At 38.2% G+C, this 17,209-nt stretch overlaps 1 protein-coding gene across 2 annotated transcripts in view; it reads right to left on the reverse strand.

Moving 5' to 3' along the window:
- Positions 1–17,209, reverse strand: part of cfap263 (cilia and flagella associated protein 263) — a 41,971-nt gene that overhangs the window by 23,060 nt on the left and 1,702 nt on the right. For both annotated transcript variants that reach the window (XM_042496799.2, XM_088080049.1), the window contains exon 2: positions 16,942–17,077. In XM_042496799.2, coding sequence (XP_042352733.2) covers positions 16,942–17,077 — 136 coding nt within the window. The remainder of the gene's footprint in view (positions 1–16,941; positions 17,078–17,209) is intronic.

The raw sequence follows: 17,209 nt of genomic DNA on the forward strand, positions 1-17,209 counted from the left end.
GCCATTTTTTCAACATGCTAAAATGTGACGCGTTTTTGTCCTTTTTTGACCTTTGTTTCCACTTTGTATACTATAACGCGTCTCCATGAGCTTTAATAAGTAGTTTTTAGCCATTTTTGGGACATGTCAAAATTTGACATTTTTGCCATAGTATAGTATGCGATTTTTCGCCATTTTTTCAACATGCCAAAATATGACGTTTTTGGCCTTTTTGACCTTTGTTTCCACTTTGTATACTACTATAACGTCTCCATGAGCTTTAATAAGTAGTTTTAGCCATTTTGGGAGATGTCAAAATTTGACATTTTTGCCATAGTATAGTATGCGATTTTTCGCCATTTTTTCAACATGCCAAAATATGACGTTTTTGGCCTTTTTTGGCCTTTGTTTCCACTTTGTATACTACGACGCGTCTCTAAGAGCTTTAATAAGTAGTTTTTAGCCATTTTTGGGAGATGTCAAAATTTGACATTTTTGCCATAGTATAGTATGCGATTTTTTGCCATTTTTTCAACATGCCAAAATATGACGTTTTTGGGCTTTTTTGGCCTTTGTTTCCACTTTGTATACTACTTAACGCTCTCTACAAGCTTTAATAAGTAGTTTTTAGCCATTTTGGGACATGTCAAAATTTGACATTTTTGCCATAGTATAGTATGCATTTTTCGCCATTTTTCAACATGCTAAAATGTGATGTTTTTGTCCTTTTTTGACCTTTCTTTCCACTTTGTATACTATAACGCGTCTCTAAGAGCTTTAATAAGTAGTTTTTAGCCATTTTTGGGAGATGTCAAAATTTGACATTTTTGCCATAGTATAGTATGCGATTTTTTCGCCATTTTTCAACATGCCAAAATATGACGTTTTGGCCTTTTTGGCCTTTGTTTCCACTTTGTATACTATAACACGTCTCTAAGAGCTTTAATAAGTAGTTTTTAGCCATTTTTGGGAGATGTCAAAATTTGACATTTTTGCCATAGTATAGTATGCGATTTTTCGCCATTTTTTCAACATGCCAAAATATGACGTTTTTGGCCTTTTTTGGCCTTTGTTTCCACTTTGTATACTATAACGCGTCTCCATGAGCTTTAATAAGTAGTTTTTAGCCATTTTTGGGAGATGTCAAAATTTGACATTTTTGCCATAGTATAGTATGCGATTTTTCGTCATTTTTCAACATGCTAAAATGTGACGTTTTGTCCTTTTTGACCTTTCTTTCCACTTTGTATACTATAGCAGCGTCTCCATGAGCTTTAATAAGTAGTTTTTAGCCATTTTTGGGAGATGTCAAAATTTGACATTTTTGCCATAGTATAGTATGCGATTTTTCGGCATTTTTTCAACATGCCAAAATATGACGTTTTTGGCCTTTTTTGCCTTTTTTTCCACGTTGTATACTATAACGTGTGTCTAAGAGCTTTAATAAGTAGTTTTTAGCCATTTTTGGGACATGTCAAAATTTGACATTTTTGCCATAGTATAGTATGCGATTTTTCGTCATTTTTTCAACATGCTAAAATGTGACGTTTTTGTCCTTTTTTGACCTTTCTTTCCACTTTGTATACTATAACGTCTCCATGAGCTTTAATAAGTAGTTTTAGCCATTTTTGGGAGATGTCAAAATTTGACATTTTTGCCATAGTATAGTATGCGATTTTTCGCCATTTTTCAACATGCCAAAATATGACGTTTTGGCCTTTTTGGCCTTTGTTTCCACTTTGTATACTATAACGCGTCTCTAAGAGCTTTAATAAGTAGTTTTAGCCATTTTGGGACATGTCAAAATTTGACATTTTGCCATAGTATAGTATGCGATTTTTCGCCATTTTTCAACATGCCAAAATATGACGTTTTGTCCTTTTTTGGCCTTTGTTCCCACTTTGTATACTATAACGCGTCTCCATGAGCTTTAATAAGTAGTTTTTAGCCATTTTTGGGAGATGTCAAAATTTGACATTTTTGCCATAGTATAGTATGCGATTTTTCGCCATTTTTTCAACATGCCAAAATATGACGTTTTTGGCCTTTTTTGGCCTTTGTTTCCACTTTGTATACTACGACGCGTCTCTAAGAGCTTTAATAAGTAGTTTTTAGCCATTTTTGGGAGATGTCAAAATTTGACATTTTTGCCATAGTATAGTATGCGATTTTTCGCCATTTTTTCAACATGCCAAAATGTGACGTTTTGTCCTTTTTGGCCTTTGTTTCCACTTTGTATACTATAACGTCTCCATGAGCTTTAATAAGTAGTTTTAGCCATTTTTGGGAGATGTCAAAATTTGACATTTTGCCATAGTATAGTATGCGATTTTTGCCATTTTTCAACATGCCAAAATATGACGTTTTTGGCCTTTTTTGGCCTTTGTTTCCACTTTGTATACTATAACGTGTGTCTCCAAGCTTTAATAAGTAGTTTTAGCCATTTTTGGGACATGTCAAAATTTGACATTTTTGCCATAGTATAGTATGCGATTTTTCGTCATTTTTTTCAACATGCTAAAATGTGACGTTTTTGTCCTTTTTTGACCTTTCTTTCCACTTTGTATACTATAACGTCTCCATGAGCTTTAATAAGTAGTTTTTAGCCATTTTGGGACATGTCAAAATTTGACATTTTTGCCATAGTATAGTATGCGATTTTTCGCCATTTTTCAACATGCCAAAATATGACGTTTTTGTCCTTTTTGGCCTTTGTTTCCACTTTGTATACTATAACGTCTCTAAGAGCTTTATTAAATAGCTTTTAGCCATTTTGGTGACATGCCAAAATTTGATCTGTTTGCCATAGTATAGTATGCGATTTTTCGCCATTTTTTCAACATGCTAAAATGTGACGTTTTTGTCCTTTTTTGACCTTTCTTTCCACTTTGTATACTACGACGCGTCTCTAAGAGCTTTAATAAGTAGTTTTTAGCCATTTTTGGGAGATGTCAAAATTTGACATTTTTGCCATAGTATAGTATGCGATTTTTCGCCATTTTTTCAACATGCTAAAATGTGACGTTTTTGTCCTTTTTTGACCTTTCTTTCCACTTTGTATACTATAACGCGTCTCCATGAGCTTTAATAAGTAGTTTTTAGCCATTTTTGGGACATGTCAAAATTTGACATTTTTGCCATAGTATAGTATGCGATTTTTCGCCATTTTTTCAACATGCCAAAATATGACGTTTTTGGCCTTTTTTGGCCTTTGTTTCCACTTTGTATACTACGACGCGTGTCTACAAGCTATAATAAGTGGTTTTTAGCCATTTTTGGGACATGTCAAAATTTGACATTTTTGCCATAGTATAGTATGCGATTTTTCGCCATTTTTTCAACATGCTAAAATGTGACGTTTTGTCCTTTTTGACCTTTCTTTCCACTTTGTATACTATAACGCGTCTCCATGAGCTTTAATAAGTAGTTTTTAGCCATTTTTGGGAGATGTCAAAATTTGACATTTTTGCCATAGTATAGTATGCGATTTTTCGCCATTTTTTCAACATGCCAAAATATGACGTTTTTGGCCTTTTTTGGCCTTTGTTTCCACTTTGTATACTATAACGCGTCTCCATGAGCTTTAATAAGTAGTTTTTAGCCATTTTTGGGAGATGTCAAAATTTGACATTTTTGCCATAGTATAGTATGCGATTTTTCGCCATTTTTTCAACATGCCAAAATATGACGTTTTTGGCCTTTTTTGGCCTTTGTTTCCACTTTGTATACTACGACGCGTCTCTAAGAGCTTTAATAAGTAGTTTTTAGCCATTTTTGGGAGATGTCAAAATTTGACATTTTTGCCATAGTATAGTATGCGATTTTTCGCCATTTTTTCAACATGCCAAAATATGACGTTTTTGGCCTTTTTTGGCCTTTGTTTCCACTTTGTATACTACGACGCGTCTCTAAGAGCTTTAATAAGTAGTTTTTAGCCATTTTTGGGAGATGTCAAAATTTGACATTTTTGCCATAGTATAGTATGCGATTTTTCGCCATTTTTTCAACATGCTAAAATATGACGTTTTGTCCTTTTTGGCCTTTGTTTCCACTTTGTATACTATAACGTCTCCAAGAGCTTTAATAAGTAGTTTTAGCCATTTTTGGGAGATGTCAAAATTTGACATTTTTGCCATAGTATAGTATGCGATTTTTTGCCATTTTTTCAACATGCCAAAATATGACGTTTTTGGGCTTTTTTGGCCTTTGTTTCCACTTTGTATACTACGACGTGTGTCTACAAGCTATAACAAGTGGTTTTTAGCCATTTTTGGGAGATGTCAAAATTTGACATTTTTGCCATAGTATAGTATGATTTTTTCGCCATTTTTTCAACATGCTAAAATGTGACGTTTTTGTCCTTTTTGACCTTTGTTTCCACTTTGTATACTATAACGTCTCCATGAGCTTTAATAAGTAGTTTTAGCCATTTTTGGGACATGTCAAAATTTGACATTTTGCCATAGTATAGTATGTGATTTTTCGCCATTTTTTCAACATGCCAAAATATGATGTTTTTGGCCTTTTTTGGCCTTTCTTTTCGCTTTGTATACTACGACTCGTCTTTTAGATCTTTAATAGGTAGTTGTTAGCCATTTTTGGGACATGTCAAAATTTGACATTTTTGCCATAGTATAGTATGCGATTTTTCGTCATTTTTTCAACATGCCAAAATATGACGTTTTTGGCCTTTTTTGGCCTTTGTTTCCACTTTGTATACTACGACGCGTCTCTAAGAGCTTTAATAAGTAGTTTTTAGCCATTTTTGGGACATGTCAAAATTTGACATTTTTGCCATAGTATAGTATGCGATTTTTCGTCATTTTTTTCAACATGCTAAAATGTGACGTTTTTGTCCTTTTTTGACCTTTCTTTCCACTTTGTATACTATAACGCGTCTCCATGAGCTTTAATAAGTAGTTTTTAGCCATTTTTGGGAGATGTCAAAATTTGACATTTTTGCCATAGTATAGTATGCGATTTTTCGCCATTTTTTCAACATGCCAAAATATGACGTTTTTGGCCTTTTTTGGCCTTTGTTTCCACTTTGTATACTACGACGCGTCTCTAAGAGCTTTAATAAGTAGTTTTTAGCCATTTTTGGGAGATGTCAAAATTTGACATTTTTGCCATAGTATAGTATGCGATTTTTCGCCATTTTTTCAACATGCCAAAATATGACGTTTTTGGCCTTTTTTGGCCTTTGTTTCCACTTTGTATACTACGACGCGTCTCTAAGAGCTTTAATAAGTAGTTTTAGCCATTTTGGGACATGTCAAAATTTGACATTTTTGCCATAGTATAGTATGCGATTTTTCGCCATCTTTTCAACATGCCAAAATATGACGTTTTGTCCTTTTTGGCCTTTGTTTCCACTTTGTATACTATGACGCGTCTCTAAGAGCTTTAATAAGTAGTTTTTAGCCATTTTTGGGACATGTCAAAATTTGACATTTTTGCCATAGTATAGTATGCGATTTTTCGCCATTTTTTCAACATGCCAAAATATGACGTTTTTGGCCTTTTTTGGCCTTTGTTTCCACTTTGTATACTACGACGTGTCTCTAAGAGCTTTAATAAGTAATTTTTAGCCATTTTTGGGAGATGTCAAAATTTGACATTTTTGCCATAGTATAGTATGCGATTTTTCGTCATTTTTTCAACATGCTAAAATGTGACGTTTTTGTCCTTTTTTGACCTTTCTTTCCACTTTGTATACTATAACGCGTCTCCATGAGCTTTAATAAGTAGTTTTTAGCCATTTTTGGGACATGTCAAAATTTGACATTTTTGCCATAGTATAGTATGCGATTTTTCGCCATTTTTTCAACATGCCAAAATATGACGTTTTTGGCCTTTTTTGGCCTTTGTTTCCACTTTGTATACTGTAACGCGTCTCCAAGAGCTTTAATAAGTAGTTTTTAGCCATTTTTGGGAGATGTCAAAATTTGACATTTTTGCCATAGTATAGTATGCGATTTTTCGCCATTTTTTCAACATGCTAAAATGTGACGTTTTTGTCCTTTTTTGACCTTTCTTTCCACTTTGTATACTATAACGCGTCTCCATGAGCTTTAATAAGTAGTTTTTAGCCATTTTTGGGAGATGTCAAAATTTGACATTTTTGCCATAGTATAGTATGCGATTTTTCGCCATTTTTTCAACATGCCAAAATATGACGTTTTTGGCCTTTTGGGCCTTTGTTTCCACGTTGTATACTATAACGTGTCTCCATGAGCTTTAATAAGTAGTTTTTAGCCATTTTTGGGACATGTCAAAATTTGACATTTTTGCCATAGTATAGTATGCGATTTTTCGCCATTTTTACAACATGCCAAAATATGACGTTTTTGGCCTTTTTTGACCTTTCTTTCCACTTTGTATACTACGACGCGTCTCTAAGAGCTTTAATAAGTAGTTTTTAGCCATTTTTGGGAGATGTCAAAATTTGACATTTTTGCCATAGTATAGTATGCGATTTTTCGCCATTTTTTCAACATGCCAAAATATGATGTTTTTGGCCTTTTTTGGCCTTTGTTTCCACTTTGTATACTACGACGCGTCTCTAAGAGCTTTAATAAGTAGTTTTTAGCCATTTTTGGGACATGTCAAAATTTGACATTTTTGCCATAGTATAGTATGCGATTTTTCGCCATTTTTTCAACATGCTAAAATATGACGTTTTTGTCCTTTTTTGGCCTTTGTTTCCACTTTGTATACTACGACGTGTCTCTAAGAGCTTTAATAAGTAGTTTTTAGCCATTTTTGGGACATGTCAAAATTTGACATTTTTGCCATAGTATAGTATGCGATTTTTTGCCATTTTTTCAACATGCCAAAATATGACGTTTTTGGCCTTTTTTGGCCTTTGTTTCCACTTTGTATACTACGACGTGTGTCTACAAGCTATAACAAGTGGTTTTTAGCCATTTTTGGGAGATGTCAAAATTTGACATTTTTGCCATAGTATAGTATGTGATTTTTCGCCATTTTTTCAACATGCCAAAATATGACGTTTTTGGCCTTTTTTGGCCTTTGTTTCCACTTTGTATACTATGACGCGTCTCTAAGAGCTTTAATAAGTAGTTTTTAGCCATTTTTGGGACATGTCAAAATTTGACATTTTTGCCATAGTATAGTATGCGATTTTTCGCCATTTTTTCAACATGCAAAAATGTGACGGTCTTGGCCTTTTTTGGCCTTTGTTTCCACTTTGTATACTATGACGCGTCTCTAAGAGCTTTAATAAGTAGTTTTTAGCCATTTTTGGGACATGTCAAAATTTGACATTTTTGCCATAGTATAGTATGCGATTTTTCGCCATTTTTTCAACATGCTAAAATGTGACGTTTTTGTCCTTTTTTGACCTTTCTTTCCACTTTGTATTCTATAACGCGTCTCCATGAGCTTTAATAAGTAGTTTTTAGCCATTTTTGGGAGATGTCAAAATTTGACATTTTTGCCATAGTATAGTATGCGATTTTTCGTCATTTTTTCAACATGCTAAAATGTGACATTTTTGGCCTTTTTTGACCTTTCTTTCCACTTTGTATTCTATAACACGTCTCCATGAGCTTTAATAAGTAGTTTTTAGCCATTTTTGGGAGATGTCAAAATTTGACATTTTTGCCATAGTATAGTATGCGATTTTTCGCCATTTTTTCAATATGCCAAAATATGACGTTTTTGGCCTTTTTTGGCTTTTGTTTCCACTTTGTATACTACGACGCATGTCTACAAGCTATAATAAGTGGCTTTTAGCCATTTTTGGGAGATGTCAAAATTTGACATTTTTGCCATATTATAGTATGTGATTCTTCGCCATTTTCTCAACTTGCAAAAATTTGACGTTTTTGGCGTTTTTTGTCCTTTCTTGGCCTTTGTTTCCACTTTGTATACTATGACGCGTCTCTACAAGCTATATCAAGTGGTTTTCTAGCCATGTTTGGGACATGTCAAAATTTGACATTCTTGCCATAGTATAGTATGCGATTTTTTGACCATTTTTTTAACATGTTAAATGATGACATTTCATATTTTGGCATTTTCTGTCTTTTTTTCGACATGCTATATTTCGGTGTTTTGGGCGGTTTTTGCAACATTTTATACTATGCCGATGTTTTCACATTATTTCATGAGGTCTTAAGCTGTTAAGACCTCAAGTGGCAAAAAACAACCAAAAACACCCTAAAATAGTATTTCAAAAAACATTACTGAAAATGGCATACTATAGTATCGCGAAAAAAGAGATAACGTCCAAAAAACAGCTCAAAAACAAATAAAATAGCCTGCCGAGACAAGTCATAGCATGGAATGTCTCAAAAATCGCCAAAAACACAATATTATAGCATGTAAAAAAAATGACCTATTAACATTGTAGTAACATAGTATCTTGTAAAAAAAACATCATAGCATAGTGTGGCGACTATCAGGCTTTCAGAAGTTAGCTGCTGAGAGGCTGAGCAGAGGAACACTAACCTGCTGGACGCTCTGGCTGCCACTGAATGAGTGAGACGACTCAGATGACTGTGTTTCTCTGGATTTATTGTAGAAAACAGTTGCATCAAACATTCCAGAGCAAGTTCCACGGCTGCACACAGGTGTCCAACAACGTAGCAAACAGCGATCAAAAAAGTGACAAAATGTATCAAGCAAAATGCGCTCAGCAAAAAATTAGGGCTTCCTCTGTCACCCCCTCTCCTCCATTCATTCACAAAAACTGACTGACTGCCAGCAGTGATATCTGTGTTCCAGCACTATGTGACCCAATCACCTGATGTGACGACATAAGGTGTATAATTACAATACAAATATAATCTGGCACCTACATTCCGGCTGCTAATTATTACAGTCACAACACAGTAATAATTACAAATATATTACACATAGGTGAAAGCATAATAAGGGTTAGTATAGTCCATATGGAGTTTATGTTGACATCTTTCTTCTCAAGGTCAGAGGTTACTAGCACATGACCTTTAGGAGAGAGTGATCTTTACCACCACTCTTAACCAACGTCAGCACAAAAAACATCCAAAACATTGCGATCCAAACCGCAATCAGGATTCTGGTGACTCTTGCAGAAGGCAGATCTTGGGTACAGGCCTGTAGATACTGCCGGTCTGAGACTTGATCTGGATTTCTCGTACCAGTTCCCTTCTTTCTGGAATTGCTTCGATGATCCTGCCAATGATCCAGCCGATGATCCAGGATTCTATGAGAACGACATCTATGTGGTTAGCATTCTTTCATCCACCTTTTCCAGAATAGATCTGACATATTTTGAACGTGCTTCGAATGTTGGCGTGCATAGATGTCCTCCCTCTGAAACAGACAAGGTGGTAAACTTGGGTTGGTTCTGAGAAGTAGAAGGTGGTTGGGTGTAAAGCCTTCAAGTCGTTTGGATCTATGGATTCCTTGGTGATGGGTCTGCTGTTGAAGATTGATTCCACCTCACAGAAAACAGTGTGGAGTCCTTCCTCATCCCGATTTTGTGTCCTCAGAGTCGAGTTGAGAGCCTTTCTGATGGAGTGAATCAACCTCTCTCATACTCCTTTGTGATGTGATCCAGTGGGAGAATTGAGGGTCCACTTGATTCCCTTCACCGAAAGTGCATCATTGATCTTTTCCAGATTCCATCCTTCAATAGCTCGTTTCAGCTCACGTTCTGCAACAATAAAGTTGGTGCCATTGTCTCAGCATAGCCCCCGTACTTATCCTCCTTTTGCAATGAAGCATTGTGAGGCATTAATAAAGGAATCTGTGTCCAGCAATAGAGCCCTCAAGATGTATAGCCCTTATCGCTTAACATGTGAAGATTACTCCATACCTCTTGACATGGCTCCTCCCACACTTGACATCAAATGGGCCGATATAGTCCACTCCAACATAACTGAAGGGAGGTTATTCTGAAGAAACTCTATCTGCAGGCAAGTCCGCCATTTGCTGTTGACCTGTAGCTCCATGAAGCTAACGACAGGTGACACATCTTCCATATAGAACCACTGGCGCCAAGGATCCAGTATTTTTGGCGTGGTCTTGACAGCACATGATTTCTGTCACCAATCCTACCTCTTGAATCTGTTGTAGGATGAGGTCTGAGATGTGAAGATCTTTGGCTAGTATGGTAGGATGCTTGGATTCTTGAGGCATGGCAGCCTTACTAACTTGCCCTCCAACTCTCAACACACCATCCTCCAACTTCAGATTGAGTCTGTTTCCCCTTTGGAGAAAACTCCTATGAGAATCTTTTCCTGTGGCAGAATCTGATTATCTCTATTTCAGCTTCCTTTATCTCTCGCAATGAAGGATAACCACAACACAACTCATTATTGGGAGTATGCATGTCCTTCTTTCTTCTGAGATGCGAAAGCAAACTCTTGAGTCTTAGAATCTAGGCCAGTACCCTCGTGAGGCATGTCCAGGATGCAGTACCGTTGATCAAGGACATTGCAGCATCATCAACATATGTTGCTGCTGACGCTGCAATTGCTGCTGATACCTTGACCTCCGGGTCTCCAGGTGGAAGCTCTTGTGAGTGATCTGGGTTAACAGGCCACTCTTCTACTGGCGCAGCTGATATTGCCCTGAACAAACAAACAAGAATTCTGTACTTGCTTACACACTGACTGAAATCTCCACTGTGCCACCACAGAAATCGCAACATGTCTGCATCTTTCTCTGGCACTCGAACCTGATGAAACATGGCATTTATGTCAGACATCAGGACCACAGGCTCTTTCCTGAATCTGATCAGGACTCCAGTCAATGTACTTGTAAAGTCAGGTCCATTCAGTGTGAGGTCATCGTACTCTAATGTAGAAAACACGTGACTGCCAATCCAAACTCTCTGGGGTCTGCATGTGAGGAAGTCCAGTATCTAGTTGCAGAGTGTTGTACTCTGTAGCCCAGAGAGTTAAGTTTTCCAATCAGCTTTATGGGAGAGATTGTGTCGAATGCTGAGCTGAAGTCAACAAACAACATCTTGATGTTGCTGTTCTTATTCTCCAGGTGAGTGAAGACTGAGTGAAGAGCAGTAGATATGGCATCGTCTGTGGATCTGTTGCTTCTTAAAGCATACTGGTGAGGGTCCAGGCTGGCAGGGATGTTGTCTTTAATGTACTGGAGAACCAGTTTCCCAAAGCACTTCATCAGGATGGGGCTAAGAGCCACAGGGTGGTAGTCATTAAGACTAGACACAGCAGACCTTTTAGGTACAGGAGCAATGATGGCTGTCTTGAGGCCGGATTGAACAGTCACTCTGTGAGAGTGAGATGTTAAAAATGTCAGTTATAACATTAACAAGCTGATCAGCACAAGTTTTTAGTACATGTCCAGGAATGTTGTCGGGGCCGGCGGACTTGTTTCTATTCACCCTCAGCACGAGTTTTCTCACATCTGTTGTGGTCACAGAGAGTGGCCGGTCCTCTGGAGGTGGAGTAGACTTCATAGCTGAGTCCCTAATGAGGAGGTCAAAGCGAGCGTGTGTTCAGCTCGTCCAGCAGCGTGGCTTCACATATGATGGGGGCACTCCTGCTTTTGTAGCCTGTGACATTTTGAATCACCTGCCACATATCTTTAGTGCTGTTGCTGTTGAAGTCTCTCTCCAGTCTCTGCTGATGTTTCCTCTTAGCCTTGATGCCAGCTCTCAGTCGTGCTCTGGCGATGATGTATGCCTCCTTGTCCCCTGACTGAAAGGCAGCTTTTGCTCCAAGAAGAGTCTTCACCTCCCCATTCATCCAGGCTTTCTGGTTGCGGAATGATCCCACAGTCTTTGTGATCACCACGTCATCAACACATTTGATGATATATGATATAAGATGTCACAGAAGATGAATATTCTTCAAGATTGATCTCATTATCTTGAGTGGCAGCATCTTTGAACATTTGCCAATCTGTGCACTCAAAACAGTCCTGTAGAGCTGCTGTGGCTTCATCTGTCCACACTTTAACAGTTTTAATGGTTGGTTTGAGAAGGAGCAGAGAGATATGATCTGACAGGCCAAAGTCAGGGTATGGGAGGGCTTTGTAGCCATCAAGAATATTTGTTTACACCTGATCCAGGAAACTTCTTCCTCTGGTGGGGATCTGGACATGCTGATGGAATTTAGGTAAGACACATTTGACTTTATGGCATATGGCCCGTCGTCCCCCATCCGGATGACTTCCAATGGTTCCAAAGCTTAAGGCACATTCAGGCCTAACAACACATTTGCATCTATCTCGTAATGGTCCACGTTTCAAATGAGGCCATTTTTGCGGATTTTGTTGACGTGGGATGTTACTCCTACTAATGGGCATTCTACATTGCAAGAAGACATCCGACATGTCGCACCACCAATCGCTGTCCCGTCCAGCCACCTCTAAGTTTGACACAACAAATCCATCAACAAATTTTTCTTGGCCCATGGTATGTAAAATAATCTGTGTTTCTCCCAGAAAGATTCAGTCTATCCATCAGACCTGTAGTGCAGAAAGATGCTGAGCTTCGTTGGTTCAAAAAGGCGTAGGTTTCCACTGTCCTTTGACCTTTCTTTGATTTTACCTTCACTGGTACGATGGCGAGCTTGCAGTCTCGTTCAAATACATCTGGCCCCAGTGAGACCACTGGTTTGAAATGCAACCAGAGAACTGTCCACTACACCCTCTGAGTTGCTCTTGCCTTATCTGCATCTGCTCTCTTGTCCTTGATGTGAAGCATGTTAGGGTGTTTTAAACCACACATTTTGCAAGCGAGACATTTCCTGCACTCCTTACTGATGTGCCCTGTGCACACAAACAGCCAAAGCAAACTTGTTCTTTTTCAATAGAGGGCACCACTCAAGCATGTGTCCACCCTTGCAGTAGAAGCAAACCTCTTCCAATGACTGACCGTCTTCGAGATTGTTTTCAGTTTAAGTCTTTCCTTCCACCAAAGTAACAGTAGTGGCAAAACTACTTCCTTTTGCTCTTGAGCGAGAAAGGCAGTTTCTTAATTATCATGAGCATACTAACAGGTATATTCAATTTACACAGACCTTCAATCTCCTCCATCACATTGCAACATCCACGCAGGAACAGAATATATGCCTGTAAAGCCTTTCCATACTCTGATTTGACTGAGGGCCACGAAGTGACTTCTCCAAATATGCAGATGTGTGTTTGTGCAGTAAAGCCTTTGCCTTCAGATATCCAGTGCCATCAGTCATGTGTTGACAGTTTTGAATCAGTTCTTTGGGCTGCCCCCTGGTGTACTGCTCCAGGAAGTGCAGGCAATCTTCAGGATTATCAGTTTTGGTCTCAATTATTTGTTCAAATGTCAGCATGAAGGTGGTGAACTGTAGGGGATTACCATCAAATATTTGGATCTCTCTCATTCGCAATGACGCAAGACACTGTTGATGTACCAGCATTGTGGTAATTTTACTTTGTTTTTCCATTATGGACAGTATGTTACTCTGGTCACTACTGCTGTTCATAGAAAAGGGTGTGTGGACATCTCTGTGATGAGCTGCAGGAGGCGCTGTTGCATGGGAAACTGTGCTCTGTCTTATGGGCTCTGAGGGCCCCTGGTGGAGATGCATGATAGTGTGTGTTTCCCTTTGTGTTGAGCTCCTCAAATGTGACTCAGTATTTCCAGTTACTGTTTTACTTTCCTTTAGGTGTTTATGAGGGACAAAAGTCTCATTGTCAACATTCAGAGGTTCAGCAGTTTTGCCACTTTTCTCAAAATCTGACTCCATGTCGTTGGTTCATCGGGAAGCAGCACTGCCAACACGAGATCTCGAGGCTCTTAAAACCTTCACTTTCGCTTCAGATGCAGCTATACCAGACTCAAGCTGAAGCTGTTCCTTCCGTTTTCTTAATCATTCTTCCCCCTCTTCAAGAGCATGTTTTTCTCTCAGTAGTTTTTGACGGGCAAGCAAGGCAGCCATTTCAGCTTCTGCTCTGATACTTGCAGATGAGGTTGAGCAAAACTCTTCATTTTGACCCCTGCTTTCTGCTGCTTATGTTTGATATGCTGTTACATGACAATATGTCATCCTGTTCATCCTATTTAAATGTTTGAGGCTCCTTTTCCTCAGTCATATCCACTTGAGCTCTGTCTCCCTCCACTGGCAGAGGCTTGTATTGCGATTTCCCAGTTTCTGTAAGCCACACTTTAACATCCTCAATAAATCCTTGGTTGTACCCAGTGATGCTCAGTAACCATGTGTTTTGTCTTTCCTGTTCATCAGGTGGAAATAAAGGCAACAGAGATTTGTGCAATGCAGTGGCATTTTCAAGCTGCAGCAAAACATCCAACCGTGCTTTAACGTGTGAAACGTTGTCATAATCTTTTATGAGCTCTTTGAGAGACAATATTTGACTCTTTATTTTGTTCACTTTCCTTTTTCCGTTCCTTTTGTAATTACGTGATTTTGATTTCAGAGCCTTTTCAGTCAGAGTGATTGTTCTTTTTTCCTTTCCAGGTTTTCCACCAGTTGAATCCACATGTGATCCACTCATTTTGAACACACACAGAAATGACTGTCACAGAAAGAATCCAATATGAAGCCAGCAACAACAAAAGCCACAGCGTGCAGAGCAAGCACGCAATCCACATACACGCGCACAGAGCCCAAACCACACACAAAAACCTAGACCTTCCACTGCTGTCAAGCCAGCCCCCACGACATTTTGCGTTGTACGAGTAGAGAAGACATTATGATAAGAGTGTGAAACAACTGATTTGCAAATGAAAGCCTGCTGCTGGCGTAACTGTCATTGATGAAGTGTAGGCTGGTTTAACAGCAAGTCAATAACTGGATACTGGAATGTAACATTTCAAAATAAAAGCCATTTGAAATATCAGAAATAATAAATGGTTGCAACTAAAAGAGGATTTATACTAAAACTTTGTTTCCACAGACTCGACTGAACATGAGGTTCAGACTCATAGGAGACCACCCCACAACATGACCGACCCAATATCAGGGCAATATGATGTGGAATTTCAAAATAAAAGCAATCTCAAATATGAAAACTCAACTAGACTTGAGGCCTATTTTAATCTGAGATTAAATATAAACTCCCTATTTCCACAGATTAATTTTGGTTTAGCCTCATAGGAGACCACCCCACAATCTGACTGACCCGATATCAGGGCAATTTGATTTTGAATTTCAAAATAAAAGCCATCTCAAATATGAAAAAATGAGCTGTATTTCTGGCATATTTTAATTTGAGACTAAAAATAAACTCCTTATTTCCACAGACTCATTTTGGTTTAGACTCATAGGAGACCACTCCACAATGTGACTGACCCAATGTCAGGGCAATAAATAATCAATAAGCAATAAACAGCAACCTGTGCGTCACCATGGTAAGTTTAAAATATGTCAGCATAACCATATACATGTATGTTGTACAAACATCACTCATATCTATTCTATGTAATTATAAATTTTACATATAAAATTATATATATATTATAGATTTAATATATTTTGTACATTAATCCTCAGATATTAGCAAATTTTACAATAAAAAACAATATAGTAATTAAACTACATATAATGCGCTCCATCGATATTGTAAATCAATGCAGTTATTGACTGCTATTTCGCAAAAATCCGAGTTTTGTCTCTCTTTATTATGTATTTAAATGGCCCGCCAGAAAAGGAAGCCTCCATTAGTCATGTGACGCCCGAGCATTTTGAACTTCCCTTGTCTATTATAGTGCACTACATCCTCGCCCTGATATAGGGTCAGTCATGTTGTGGGGTGGTTTCCCATGAGTCTGAGTAACAATGAGTCTATGGAAACAGGGAGTTTCTTTTTAAACTCAAATTAAAATAGGCCAGAAATCTTGCTGATTTTCAAATTTGAAATGGCTTTTTAATTTTTTTTAATTCCACATCAGATTGTCCTCATATTTGGTCCAGTCTGTGGAAACAAAGTTTTTGTATGAATCCTCATTTAGCTGCAACCATTAATTACTTCTGATATTTCAAATGGCTTTTATTTTGAAATGTTACGTCCCAGTATACGGTCATTGACTTGCTGTTAAATCAGTTACGCCAGCAGCGGGCTTTCATTTGCAAATCAGTTGTTCCACGCTATAACCGTGTGCAACGCAAAATGTCCTGGGTGCTGGCTTGACCGCAGTGGCCCTCCGCCTCTCAGACACATGAAAAGACGCTCAGCGGCGACCCGACGCCCCGACAACTACACACAACTCTCAGGCTTTAAAAGTGAGCCGCCGAGAGGCTGAGCAGAGGAACACTAACCTGCCGGAGACGCTGGATGTCACTGAATGAGTGAGACGACCCCGATTACTGCGTTTCTCTGGATTTATAGTAAAAAACAGTTGCAGGAACAGGTGCAGGAACAGGTGTGCAACAATGTAGCAAACAGCGATCAAAAAAGTGACAAAATGTATAAAGCAAAATGTGGTCAGCAAAAAAGTAGAACTTCCCCTGTCAACCCCTCTCCTCCATTCATTCACAAAAACTGACTGCCAGCGGTGTTCCAGCACCACGTGACACAATCACCTGACGTGACGACATAAGGTGTATAATAACAATAATAATAATAATCTGGCACCTACACATAGTATGCCCCTCAAAAAACAACAAAACATCATACTGTATTACGTTTCTTAAAAAAACAGAGTAAAACTTAATAATCTAGTATGTCCTTCTAAAAAAATCACAAAACGTCACAGTACAGTATTTGGTTCAAAAACATTTACGTCATAATGCAGAATGATCTTACGGTCAAAAAAATGTCATAGTATTGTATATCTCTAAAAAGTAGAGACAGTAGGCTACATCATAAAAAGTCATAAAAAAAACGTCATATGGTCATGTATAAAATCCTAAAAAGTCATGTTTAGATTTAGTATGTCAGGAAAAACGACCATAGTGTAGTATGTAATAAAACGTTTTAATATATGTCATAGTTTAGTAGGTCTACATTAAAAAAATGCCATGTACTCACCCCACTCTCCAGCTGGTGGGCTCCTGCCTGATACAGACCGTCTCCCCCAGCCTGGGTCACCAAGTCCTGAGGGTCCATGCGTCCGATGAAACGCTCAAACATGTCGATCTCTGCCAGGAGTACTGCATTGGAGCATCTTGGGTGGAAATGAATATCAACAACTTTAATGCAGAAAATTTTTGAAGCTAAAAGTTTGTTTTCTTACGTTTGAATGGTGAACCCAACACCTGTGAAATTTAATCTCACCTCTGATAATTTCTTTGGGAAA

Source organism: Plectropomus leopardus, chromosome 7 (genome assembly GCF_026936395.1).
Source record: "Plectropomus leopardus strain MGB_pleo_1.0 chromosome 7, ASM2693639v1, whole genome shotgun sequence".
NCBI classification, from domain to species: Eukaryota; Metazoa; Chordata; class Actinopteri; order Perciformes; family Serranidae; genus Plectropomus; species Plectropomus leopardus.